This window comes from Odontesthes bonariensis, chromosome 13, assembly GCF_027942865.1.
Source record: "Odontesthes bonariensis isolate fOdoBon6 chromosome 13, fOdoBon6.hap1, whole genome shotgun sequence".
Classification (NCBI taxonomy): Eukaryota; Metazoa; Chordata; class Actinopteri; order Atheriniformes; family Atherinopsidae; genus Odontesthes; species Odontesthes bonariensis.
Window position 1 is genome coordinate 15,893,938 of NC_134518.1, and position 14,397 is coordinate 15,908,334.

The following is a 14,397-nucleotide window of genomic DNA, read 5'->3' on the forward strand; positions in this document are numbered from 1 at the left end:
TTTGAGGAGGTCATTGTCACGACAGACTCAACCCTTTAAAACTAAAGTATGAAACATATTTTCCTGATTAATCGAGAGTGTTCATGACAAAATGTGCCGACTGCTAGATATAATTTTGTTTTGCAGTGAGATATCAAAGTGTACCACTTAACACAGTTTGGGAGACACGGGTGAATTTGATATTTTACGTGCTTTTGATGTAAAATGGCTTCCCTCTCTTAGGTCCCCGTTTTTACTTCAAGGCTCTTGTGGAGGTACTTTTGGTGGAGCACTCTCTAATTTAGAGGCAGCACTGGCTGTGGCTGGCATGCTGTTCCTGGGAGCAGTCATATATGTTCCAGAAGAGAGTGTCAGAAGTGTTAGCCTTCCATATTCAGATGATGATGTCTTTGAAATCGCTCTGAGATACAAGAGCTATTGGAGACTTGATATTTTCAGAGGAAGGAATCGCTGACATTGCAGCTCATGTTTGTGTGTCAAAACTGAATTTTAAGATAGCCTATCTTCTTTTTACTGGAAATGATCGTGGTAATTTTGCACAACTGATAAGGTGAAAAGGATTTCTTCTGGTATAAAGAAACATGCAGCTCAGTACTGTCAGCCTCTCATTCAGTCGTTGAGTCAGCAGGTCACATTCTTTTTAATGATAACACTTTAATCCCATTTAATTCTATAATCGCAGTTAGTAAATGGCCCTCAAAAGCCAAGGTTGGTGCCAGGGATTTGAAAGCACTATGTATCTCCACCTTATACCCAGCAGGAAGGATTCATCCCTGTTTCCCTGAAACCCTCTTCGAGGTAAACTAGGGACAGTAAGCTGATGTTGAGTGCCTTTACTTTCAGTGGAGACATTAGCTCACTATCATCCCCTTTTCCTTCTCTATATTTTTTCAAGCCAATTGAGAGACTTGCCAAGTAGCAATACTTCAAAACAGAGTGAAAGTAATCACGGTGCCTTATTTTGTGGTGAATTTTGTGTTCTGTAGGAAATAAGACACTGCCAGAGTACATTAATCTAGATTTTATATTACTTTTTAATACCTTTGTTTCCACCTGTGTTTGCAACACAATATGTCAACCTTGAGTTTACAGAATGCTGATACTGCTCCCTGTTCTCCCCGTGTCACCCACAACATTGATTAAAGACCTAGTTTTTATTGCTGACATTTCTTATCTGCTGCAGTAAATCTATCGTCCATTCTCTCCCTCTCCTGTGACTTCTTATCTTCCGTGGTCAGATTTCCTCCCATTTCTTAAATTTGATATCACGCAAAGATTTCAGTCCTGTATCACATCCAACTGTGGATATTCTCATTGTTCTCCATTCGGGAGCAAAAAGAAGGATATGGACAACCTCCAGTTCTACACAGGGAGGCAATATGGCCACTGTTAATGCCTCTACAGGCATCAGAATTTTGTTCTAACAAATCCCCAGATGCATCTCTTCTTCCTCACGCTCTTGCTCTTAATCCAGTTCACGTCTTATTGTCTTTTTCCCAGCATGTGGCTGACAGAGAGCTCATTGCCAGCCTGTCTTTGAACAGCTTGCTTGCCCTGGGCCTGTCCCAGTCTTTGCTTCTTTTTTTTCTTCTCCTTCTCTTTATAGTAGTCATGAGCAGGTTGTTGCTCCTGAGCAGACTGAGCAACACAGGAATCCCATGAGGAAAAAGGGCCAACGAGGGACGTCTAAATGGATATAAGCAGTCTCGTAGATGCATCAGATTATGCTTGACAATACAGAGGATCAAACACACACGCAAGCAAAAGGCCATACCGCAGGATCTAGAATACATATACCCATGATTAAAAATCATCATTATGACAAGTAGTGGCAGTACCAAGATGATTAACTTCTACTCAATTACATTTAGTGTTTACAGCCCTTCTTTAATGCCACAAACATTCTCATCAACATATAATATCATGGACCTAGATGGTTCAATGAAACTCATTGATTGAATATGTTGAGCGAGCAGAGCAGGGCAGAGGCTCTCCCAGTTATGTTGTAAGGGAAGTACTGCCACAGGGTTGATTTATCTGCAGTGCAGTATTGATGGAGGACTCCTATGGGCAGTAAATCCTGTGGAGTTGTTACAGCATAAATGATAATGGCCCTGGTGTAGCATTCTCCTCAGGATCTCAAAACAAATTTGCAGGGAAGTTAACTCTGCTCTTAAACAAAACTTGGCCTGATGCAGCAGTATGCAAATCCACATTCGTGTTTTGTAGCATCATGTCCAACAAAAAATGAAGCCAATCCGAGTGACAAATGGCTGGACGTGCTCTGACTGGAGAAGAGGCACATTCAGTGTTCTGTGTTCACGATATGTGATGAACTCTTCGACCACTGCAGGGGGCTGAGATAAGAACAAAAACAACTGATTCCTATTTTGATCAATCTACAATTTGATTATCACCATTTAACCAAAATATAAAATCTAATGCCCTACACCTGAATGCAGCATTTCAGTTTACATCCCTGTTTGTCCAAACTAATAATATAACGTTGAAGTATTTAGATAAAAGGTATTGTATTTATATTTGTCCAATAAAGCTGTTACACACACAACATAAATCATAGCTATGAAACTAGTCAGTGTTTAAAAAATGGATGTTGCTGTAAAGAAGCTACACTTTCTAAAATGTGGATGCCTCGCATAAATTTTCAACTCGGCGGGACAGACGATTTATGTACGCAATTACCGCAGTTTCAAGATTAGTGTTGCTTATTCAGTGTCCAGTGCAATAGGAAATATAGTCACAATCTTTTACTGTGTTACAAAGTTGTTATGCTGGGTAACGGTCAGATAGATGTTTTTGCATGACTTTATGATGTCAAAGTGAAGACACCCTTTCATCTTTTGGGTATAAAATGTAATCATTATCATTGTTTTATCCTATTTTTCTTCTTTTGTAAAAATAAGCCTTTACAACTTGGTTTTGGGCCAAAATCACGATTGATCTTTGACCACCAAATGTCTAATCAGTTACTTCTAGTCTAATTCTGAGTCAAATGCTTTGTGTTTATCTTTTCATATGAAAATCGCAAACATTGTCTTTACAGTTTAAATTTTCTGTACACTTTGGTGATCCTTGGCTTTACTTTTGTAAATGTACCAAGTTGTTGAGTTAGCTATTTAAAGAAACTCATCCACAATTAAGCGTAATGACCGATAAAACATTATCAAAACATAAATTTCACCCTCTCTTCAATCTTAAGAAAATCTAATAGAGAATAAAGCATTTTCTTCTCAGGGAAACCAATAAACCTGTATGATTCTATAGCTGACAGGACCTTGACATAACTCTCCACCACTGACTGGATAAAATGGGTGGACAAAGTCATCTGTTCAGCATAAAGCTGATAAAAGGCCTCAAGGTGCAGTTCCACTGATAGACATGAGATCCTGGCTCAAAAACATCTCAGAATGTCTCAGCAGACCCCCATTAAAAAAAACAATGACCTCAGTCAATAATGTTTCCTCATGTCCTTCTGGTAAAGTCAGTTAGATCCACTCCTTGTGATCTGAGTTCTGGTGGGTCTTCATAATTTGATCTATGATCGTCCACAAAAGAATAGACTCAAAAGAGTCAAAATCCAGCTCATTTGGACACCTTTATGTCCAAATATGATCACTTCCGGCACCAAAAAAGTCCAACATGGAGACGGTTGAAGGCAGAACCAGAGACTTCAAGACTGCAGTTCACAAACCAGTGGGCAACATCATTTGTCATTTATTCATATTCTGTGCGGTGCACAGCGACATCAATTACTTTTACCTACAGTTTCCTTCAAGGGATTTGAAGATGTAACCTTGCGTGCTCTTCAAAAGCTGCCTTGGCTTCATTAAATATTAAATCTATTTTGCTCAAAATTTAAAATGAGTTTCATAAAACTGTTTCACTATTCATTTGTACAGAAAACACATAAATAGCAGTGCGTATAGCCGAAACAAGTGCTGGTGAGTAAATGGCAAAAATATTTTTAAATGTTTTTGCATTGTACTTAAATCAAATCTAAATATGTATGTATCATTGGATGACCTTGAAGCCATTTAGGAAGAAAACCGAAACACTGAAAAGTAGCACTAGGATCCACTAGATCAAAACCGGTGCTAATGAAGGGCGGTGCTATTTTTTTTTTTTTGTTCAGTGGAACAACCGCAACAAATTTGGCAAACTCAACACTTGCTTATTTGGTATTAAGTCATTCACTAGCAGTGGGATTACTCAGAGTGAAATCATAAAACTAAGACATTGAGCTATTCGAATTTCCCCCAGCAATCAGCTCGCTAGTTCTGCCTTGCTTCGTGATCCTCTCTCAACAGGCAGTGACCTTGACGGACTGAAGCAACATGCAGACATTACGACATATCAACACGAGCCTCTGCTACTCAAACTCTCCCACCAGTCCACCACAAATGTATCTGTATCTGTCTACAATCGTTGCTTAATAGAACTGCACCAGCAGGAATAAGCAGCAGGTTTCCACATGGCTGACAGTGGGTACAATTTTTTGTGTGATTGCCCACATGGGAGACAGTCCATTCCTGTTTCAGTGTATGAGAGTGTGGCCCAATAGGGGGCAGCTAGAGAGAGAAGTCCAGCCGCTTCTCTGAATACCTGTGACTCATTCATATTGGCAGAGTTGGCCGGATTATTCCAATTAGCTCCAAAAAGGGGGGGAGCAAAAAAGTCCCATGCTGAGATTGTCACTGAAACAAGGGGCACAACTGAGGACACTGCTGGTTTGAAGGTTAAGTCCTATGAAAAAAATATTATTTCCTTCTTTGCAAACACAAAAATTAGACTGCAAAATGTATGATGGTGGGCGATTGAGAGAAAAACAATTAAGTTATTAAGGAGTACACAGACAGGAACGGGAGAACATCAAACAGATTATTTCCCCGCATCCTTATTGTTTGCAGGGGAAAGAAGCAATTACAGAGACATCCATTAAAATGCCTCATGTTTGATTTGTAATGAGTATTCGAGGCTATTCTTAAAAGCTGATGCTTGTTGTTAACAGAAAAAGGGAAAAGATTTTAGTCTAGTCGCAGGATTGTAAGGCAAGGAAATTTGCAGCTCAAGAATTAAATTAGACACAGCAAATTAATACTAACGGCAATTCTGCTTTAAACTATGACTCTGGGATCAAATTAGACTCATAAAAAACAAGTGAAACAAACAGTCGTTGAGGGGATATTGTGAAGCAAAGAGAAGCCAATATCTAAATGAATGTTAATGAGCAGAATCCAATTCTGGAACTGATTGCCTTATAAGTAGGCAGCAGCAAGCAGGGGCGTAGTGGGTGGAGTGAGGCAGTCAAACAGAGGAAATGCATGGCATAATAGCTACTCATCTATTCATGGTAATTGTGTTTCTCCTTCTACAAGGATTGGTGGACCTTTCATTTGCTCCTCGGGCAATTGACTTGATAGAAGAATGGAGGGGTTTTGGGTTGTTACAGAGGGATTAAACAGTCTGCATCGTCTTTCGTCAGCTCACACTCAGACCTCTCCACCTCAGGCTCTCTTGGTATTCTTCAACAATGCAATGATTTCCAAATAAGACACCAATGAAGCAATCAAACAACCCCAAAATTGCCTTCTCTAACTGGTAGGATTACCTGCCTAGTTGCGCAAAAACTGACTGGTCATTAGAACTCACACAGAAAACATCCATTGTTACAGAAAATGCTGGTCAACATCATAACATATATAAGTGGTAAAAATAAACTAGTAATTTGATTCCATTCTATTGCTAGCAGCAGCGTGGCCACCCTCGATGCACTAACACCACACATTCCAATTGAATTATTGCTCCCAGAGACAGCCAACAAGAGGATGGAATGGCATTGGTCATTCCTACAGGCTGTGGTGGACCCCATTTTATGATAGACATGAATTCATGAGAAAAATATTTTATCATTCTTGGTTGGACTGCTGGTAACAGTCCAAAAAAGGAAGGACTAACGGTGAACCGCTAGTTGATGTGAACACAGCTAATCAGCAGGTTTGTTATCTTATGACACGCTATAATCTAAAATAAATAAAAACATATCAAGGTTGCTGCTATTATTACTGCTCCAACTGAAAAACATTTATTTAGCTTTTCAAGACAAAAGCTAAATATGGGTGTTAGAATTTTTTTTAATTTTTGTCTAGAGTGAAAGGACTAAAAATACTGAATTATAGTGTAGACAGAAAGAGGGTAGTCTTACTCTGCAATTGGCTAACTATGGGCTAACTGGGCATTCATCAGACTGCCAAGCTATTTCTCTGAAAACAGCTGCACTCTGTCACTGAAAACAAGACGAATGAGAGTGAAGTACATAAAACAACATTGAAGTAAAACTAATGAGAAAATTATGAGAAAACAAACTAAAAGCTTTTTGATCCTTTGCTTTTATGAACAAAGACTGATCAGAAAAGTTTTGAAATGTAACCATATATATAAGTGTCAACTCACCACAAAAAGCATTTCAAATCAGAGCCATGTACTGATGCATTTCCAGGGTTGTTCTGGCTTGACAACCCACTTGCCCACATTATACATTTCTTGAAACCATAGAAATGTAAAATCTCTGTGTTTACTTTGTTAAGCCTAGACACCACAGTTCCACACTTGTAAGGCCATTCTTTTTTCTTTATTTTAATTTTTAGTCTCTGACTGGTCAGCTTTAGAGAGCAGAACTGGCTATAGACAACAAAAATATCTTGGTGAAGATCTTTTTAAACCCAGAAGAATCCTCACAGTTGACCAGGTGTGAGATAAGCCATGTTCTTCTTGCTCAGACATGTTGAGATGACAGATACATAATACATCTCCAAACGAACAGAGAACAAAAAAGTTTAAAAAAAAGTCTCTCACTCGACTAACAATGTTGCATCCAAGGAAAAGGATTTGGGGTTTTCCTCTGACATATTCTACCACCACCCCTTCACATCCTCATCTTGCCAGAGCATTTGATGGGAAATGTTGAGATGCATATCCATGGTATGCAGAAAATGGTGAAATGGTCACTTTCCCCGTAAAATATGGATCAAAGTTACAAACCTGCAAGTATTTTTTCTTTGATTCCTCTGATAGTCACAGTTGTGCCTAATTAAATTTACTCAATATTAAGACAATTTTCACCAGTGACAGAAGACATGGAAAAACAAGACAAAAGTTTTCACAGACTGAGTGGTATTGACTATGACTTAACTAACCCTAGCATGTGAAAGTGGCGCTTCTAATCTATTAGAAATTAATAACACCGGAAAAAAATGACGGAATGGATGGTGTGGGTGTTTGATTGTATCATCTATAGTACATGCCGAACCTCATGTGAACGGTGACTGTGAGACTGACCTGTTCTAATATAGTATTGATCCTGTCCACCTCGCAGTCAATCACATAGCGCTTCTCCTGCCTCCTGTCCATCTCCTCGATGATGCGCCTGAACTCTGCTGCGTCGGTGGTGCTGCTGACAGAGCGAGCGGTCACCTGCCAGTTGTTGGCAACTGCTGCCTCCATGATGGCCTGCAGTATAGAGAAACCTATGGAGCAGGAGAATCGACCCAGAGGATTACATTACAAAAGGACTGACACACAGTAGCAGTTATGCAAGAACTAAGTGGCTTCTTAAATATTCTGTGGAGGTTTGGAGTTGATTTCAAAGGTTAAAGGCCATCTCATTACAATCAAAAGCATTCCAAAATCTGCAAACCCACTAAATATCGTCCAAACCTTTGTGCATGTGAGTGTGTGAATGGGTGTGTGAATTCACATTTGCATTTTAAAAAGGCAATACCATAATGAAGTGAAAAGACAGGGATTGTATCTCCATATTTTAAAAAGATAAGTTGGTGATGTTATTGCACTTGGCATCAATTAAATTATGGCATTTAGCACAGCCACATGTTAACTTTGACGGTGCTGCGTGACACATCGCGGCCCTTTTCTCCTCGGAGGATTGTGCCAGCGCATTTAAAGATAAAGACAATGAAAGATTCATCTAGGCCAGTGTTAGAAAGAGATCATTATGCTACAAGAAGAATGGAGAATGAGCCCTTCTAATGATTAATTCACACGTGAAATATTTTCATTTAACCGAGTGCTCAGAAACACTGTGGTCAAATCACATACCACAGAATGAATAATGCAGCCCTCTTTCTGGGGGGATAGACTGCATGTAGCACAAGCTGAAATAAAAATGGCTTAACTCGTCTCTAGTGTTGAAGGGGTGAGACTGAACAGGGGGGTTATTAATGAAAATCAAACATACTGCTGGTATTTCATTAAATCAAGGACAATGCAAACGCACTCAATGTCGAATAAGCTTCTTTTGTCTACTTCTGTTTCATTTTCACTGTACATCATGTGGGGAGCTGATATAGAAAGGAAAAAAAAAAGTATAAAGCGGCACCAACACAAAATTCTGGCAGACATGCACAGCTTTTATATGATGAGGAGTGTAACTCGATGCGGCCTGGTATTTTGCAAATTGTCTGACACAGTCGGAAGAGCAGTGGGCAAAGTAAACACTGGTCATATATTTTATATTTTTCTCACTTTTAAGCTATTTCTTTGTTCAACCTTATCACCATGAGCCAGCTGCAGACAGCCAACAAAGCTAGCACAGAGACCAAAGAAACAACAACAGCTATAACAAGAAAACCACTTTGAGACTTTTTCAGTTCTCTGCTTTTGCATTTTCCATCAGTTCCATTCCATCTGAGTGGTCAAGAAATCTTTAACTTGGTAATACCCTGAGACATCTGAACAACGTGCTCCTGCATTTTCAGCGTGTCACCACTTCTGCAGCACGCAGCCACATCTCCACCAGATGACCTTTTGCCATGCAGCACAGAGAATAGCAGAGGCCCACACGCACACTGCGTCATCTGTCCCAAGGAGTTGCGGCGTACTGGCTGGAAACGTTGTCTGCCAGACCTCAATGTTATGAGGCAATGTAGCTATCAGGTCACATCTCTAAGGAGTTAGCCAGCTCTTTATGAATGTCTCTTGTAGCACAATTCTCTCATATTATACTGAGAGTTGAGGGTGTGTAAATATACACATAGGGAGCGGTCCCTCAGAGGTTTCTGGGTCAAAGGGCTGTTTAAAGTGTGGCAACAACTGAAATGTCTGAGACTTTACACTGTGGTGGCATCACAGCAGGAATAAATGTAAAATAGACTTTATATTTGTATAAATGCCACAAATATCATATATCATATCAGATCAAATATCATCATTATCACATGAGCAGCAGCAGCAGCAGCAGCAGCAGCAGCAGCAGCTGTTTCTCATATTCTATGCTTCCTCACATCTCTTCTACCTAAAGCAAAAGTTACAGAAAGCAGGTTTGAATAACATGGTTGCATTATTCATTTTCCTCAGGCATATGCACAGAACCCTCACCAACCATAAGCCAGCTGGATAGCATGGCAGTCTTCCCAGCAGTAAAAGCTTCTCACATTAAGAGGTGTCGTGCAGATTAACTGGGTCAAAATGGTCCCTGTTGGTTTTGAAACTGTTGATAAGGCTGGTAAACGTAAAAATGCAAATGAGCCATTCATAATGCACTAATCACATCAGGTGTGTGACATGTACAAGGGTTAAAATGATGAGAAGTGATTGGATGTTTTTGTTTGGGCTTCATGTATCTATTTATCTAGTGTGGTGAAAACACTGATTTCTGTGTAGCATGAAAGGCACTATTACATGTCTTAGAATATTTAAAGTGTCAAGAGAAACTTGAACGCTTTACAGACTCGGGCTTCTTTTATATAACTATCTGTGAAATTGTGCTTGAAATGTTCATTTTAGGAGCTCTGAGGTTCAAGAAAAACTACAAAAATTGGAGGGAAGAGGGAAGCACTATCCTGTCAATCAGATTAAAACCACAGAGTGCTTTTTTTTTTTTTTAATTGCTGATTTGGGCAGCATTTGTATCCTCCCAGCCTCCAGCAAACCCCGAACTGTGCAGGAACAATTGGATTCATTTAAGATTCACAGAAGATTCCATGCCTGCCTAGTTTTACATTTGTATGGAAATGAAGAGATGGAATCTGGTGGTGGTAAATAGTCCAGCTGGAACTGGATTACTTTTTCTCATGTTTTTTTTTTCCTAAAGTCAGCAGAAAAGTTTATGTTTCATGATTTAGACTTCAAAATCTTGAAAAGAACCCTTAGACCGTTTAACTTAATCTAACAGCAGCAACAAAACTGATAGCTCATCCCTGATCTGTATATAAGCCAGTAAAAAAGTAAAATAATTTGTGTTAATTCCTGCTTTTCTACAAAGATTTACATCTGCCACTCTCCTTTTTGCACCACAATCAATTTCCAGCTTCAGCAATCAATGAATTCATCGTCCTAAACAGCACTGGAGGTCCTCGTAAATGCTTTTGATTGTGATATTTATTTCCAACATGGAGAAAAAGCTATAAATCCTATGCAGATCTTTGCTAACAGGAGCCCCACAGCTCTGTTGCATCTGAAAATGTAATATAGTCAACTATATAAATTTTGGAAGACAACAACATGATTCCCTGATCACCTCCTATAAATTGCTGTGCTATACAAATACAGCAGCTTCTGCTGATCAAACTCCTCTGTGCTTATTATACCATCGAGACTGGTAGACATTTCGCATGCAGCCAGTTACATGATGTATTGCAAACATGAGAGCAGTGCTTGGTACAATGGAAACAATAAAAAATGTTCTCTATATTAAATCCATATAGGTATACACTAATCAGATACAGCTGATTAGGGCTCACAAACACAGGATACCCGATATCTTTTAACATGCAGGTTAACATCACTGTGACATTATACTTCTAACTGTAACCAAAACAGTGTAGTGGCAACAATATTCCTGCATAGAAATCAAAGGCTGGTCTCCATGAATCCTGCGATTACGTTAAGTCTACCTCCATCTCACACATAATTTATTTTATTTTTTTCATAAAACTTTAAATTATGCGCACTCAGATCTTTTGCAAAACGTGAAAGCCTGATAGATAGAAGTGGAAATGAAAAATAAGGGAGGAATAAATTTAGCATCTACCCATTTTTCAATAATTTGAGCTTTCACACACTTTTTGACATAAAATTTTGGTCTGTTTGTGACTCAAGAATGAAGACTTAATTTCTCTGGGTCATTTTTTCTACTGCCCTGTCTTTGGGTGTAAATTGAATTTTTATATCCAAATGGTTAACTAATGCAGTGTCTGCATTAATTAATCTTTTCACTGCTAACGATGGGACAGAAATTAGACTTGTGGAGAATTTCACTATGATTCATTGAGGAAGACCAGGTGTAAACAGAGCTGTACAAATCCAACTAAAGGGAAGGCATTTGTACATTTGTGCCATTGTGTGAACAAATAGACAGAGTTTCACACATCGGGGCCCTCATTCGTATATCAGAGTGACTAGCAGCTTTGGCAAACTGGAAGTATTTGACACACTGGGAATGAAAATGGGTTAGCTACACAGGAGCTGGTAATTATCATACGTATGTATTCATACGTATGTATTCACAGAAAAAGCAGATGGAACAAAGGCTTAACAGTAATTTCACAGCATAACTTTCCAGTCCCCAATTTGAAAAATGCTATTTATATTTTTAAAATTTCAGTTTTATATTACTTCATTAAAATTCTTTTCATGTGTTAATCATTCATTTTTTTTACATTAGTATTCCGAGTTTCTGCCAGCTAATGTTGCCAGGGTATAGTCCAAAATATACGTCAACTCTGGCGCTTGAGATTGCACTGAAAAAGAAAACACATGCTTGAATTTGCTGAGGCTGAAATGGGGCTGGGTCTGGGTCACATGTACATTTAAATGTGTATTGGTAGGTTGGTTTAAGAGATGTCTAAACAAAGAGTTGCTGGTAACAGCATTTTCTGTGTTCAGTCAGAACCTGTATAATTACAGAAACCTACTTTGACACCCAGTCATACAAGCTGCAATTGAAGTGAATATAGGAATCAGAAACATTATATGAAGAAAGCTAGCTGAGAGGAGAGTGGGAGTGTAAGTGCCAGTGGTGTAACTTCATGTCCAGGCCTGAATTCAAATTTACAAATTGTTTAAGGGGCTCTTTTCACGCCTGAATGGGGTGTTAAGTTGCTTCTTAATCTCAAATACCCTCTTGAGACAACTCTAGGCCTATAGTTTGCGGAGTAGTGTATAAACAGCTGCGATGGATGAAAACTCAATTATTCCTACGTTTTCCTACGATCAAATCCAGACGGAGCCTAAAGATACCCTGTGTGCTCATGAATTGGAGCTGTTGCGAATGTGATGTTGTGGCAGCGTAGCGTACAGTGGCTGAGTGAGAGCTGCGGTCCTCTTCTCCGTCTGTGAACCGGATCTTAACAGTATGAGTTTTGAAGCGTCACCCATGGCGGCTCAGCAGTAATTGAATTGAGTTGCATCTAATCTCATTGCCCAGCTCCTTTGGTTCCCTGCCTCTCATTAGGGTTTGGTGCGGAGTGTCACAGGCCTCAGTTGCACTTTATTTCATTCTCACACTCATCTCTCATACCTCACAGCGAATCTGCGCTAACTAGGCAATTGATAAAAATAGTGCAAATTCCTCCGAGCAAGCAACCCAGTGTTAGCTTTAGAGACACAGCTATACTGCTTGCTCATATATCACTGGATTTACAAAAATCCTGAAGCCCAACCTTCTAAACTAATCAAACAATGAAAAGTAAGATACTAATTTGGCCACAGTGGTACAAAATAGACAAAAAAAAAAAAAATGTAAACTACCACTATGTAGGGTGAGATAAATGAAAGATAAAAACAATACAATCTGAACCCATTGGCGAGGGGTAAAAATCCAAGACATGATAGAGACCTGTAAATGTGTCTGCTCTCCACTCTAATGTGCCAATCCTCTGGTAAAGAAGGGTCTCTGACAGCCTGACACGCCCCGTTGATCACTGTCCACGGCCTCACATGGAATCAGAAATGACTGGGCTGAACATAACATTTATTTATTTATTTTGGGTAATTGTGGGTTTAGCTTGATCCTGAGTGAAGATCCGAAGAAAGAGATGGAAAGGCAACTTTGCGGATATAGCACCGTTACAAACCCTTTCATGTAATGTTTGTGCGCCATTTATTTATACTAGTATCATGCCAGGCAGACAATTCTGTCCTGGTTTTTAGACATGAATTAGAGATGAATGTTTTTAGAGATGAATACCTCGCCAGCAAAAAGAGCTCAAATCCACCTATAAGCTCAAATTGTGGGCAACAAAAACTACTTGTGTAGCCAGATAACTGCGGGAAGGCTTTTTACTAGAACTGTGTAATGTAACCAAGGTGAACAGTTGCCAGTTAGCTGGATAAAAGTTATGATTAGACCAACAGAGGAGCGTAGATGTGCTTGTGCTGGAAAAAAAAGTCTATTTGATTTAATTGGCCTTGAAAGAAAATAGGAATCATTAGCTGAGGGCTGCATGCCTTTACCAAAAGGACACAACAAATTTAGATTGGAAATATCTCATTCTTCATTAACAGTGTCTCTGTTTGTTCTAAATTATAAATATTCCTACAGATGCCTTGTCTTCACCGTCTTTTTTTTTTTTAGCAAGTAAGTATAAATACTATTAAAGGCTTGGGGAGTATTTGTATTTGTATGCTCACAGGGTTCTCATGACCCCTACAGTAAACATAAAGAACTATTAAAAACAGTTCAAACTCCTGACAATCAACTGTCAGATTAGATGCAAATAGATACATTTGATTTGGATGAAAAAATGTTCCAGAGAATATGTCACACCTGTGTTAGGACTTTACAGCAATGGCAGCTATGTAGCATTGCTTTTAAAGCAAGTACCAAAGTAGCCCAAAATGTTTAGCCAAAGCTTTGATCTGGCAGGCCTACAACCAAAACTGTTTCTCTGCTAAATGCTATCCCAATCAACAAGACAGCGCATGTCATATGAAAGAGAGGCAGCATGCTCTCTATATCTTTTGAAGTACATGCAGGAGGGAGGAGAGGAGTGCTTTTCCACTGAGAAAAATCCACCCACAGACTTTTCAGAGCTCCTCCATCTTTCCCTGTCAGTTATTGTTCCCTCTCACACACACTACGTACTGTGACATATTGGCGCATACTGTACACACAGAGGTGCATGGACACTAACGCGCAGGGGGAGTTGTGTATGGGTGTGTCTAAAGGACTTGATCAAGAGCTGCACAAAAGTCTCTGGGCAGCTTTAGCAAATCAGCTGAAATGCAAAGAAAAATGACAAAAAGAGAGACCCTTTTATGAAAAAGTTCAAATGTTTTTCTTCAATCGTGTTTACTCTCAAGGATGACATATTTTATTTGTTCTTTCAAACGAACAAATTGTTCCTGTGACATAAAGTAACA

General features: G+C 39.2%; 1 protein-coding gene across 5 annotated transcripts in view; it reads right to left on the bottom strand.

Annotated features, from left to right (window-relative positions):
- Positions 1 to 14,397, bottom strand: part of gria3b (glutamate receptor, ionotropic, AMPA 3b) — an 88,202-nt gene that overhangs the window by 36,887 nt on the left and 36,918 nt on the right. For all 5 annotated transcript variants that reach the window (XM_075481148.1, XM_075481145.1, XM_075481144.1 and 2 more), the window contains exon 4: positions 7,357 to 7,544. In XM_075481148.1, the coding sequence (XP_075337263.1) occupies positions 7,357 to 7,544 (188 nt within the window). The remainder of the gene's footprint in view (positions 1 to 7,356; positions 7,545 to 14,397) is intronic.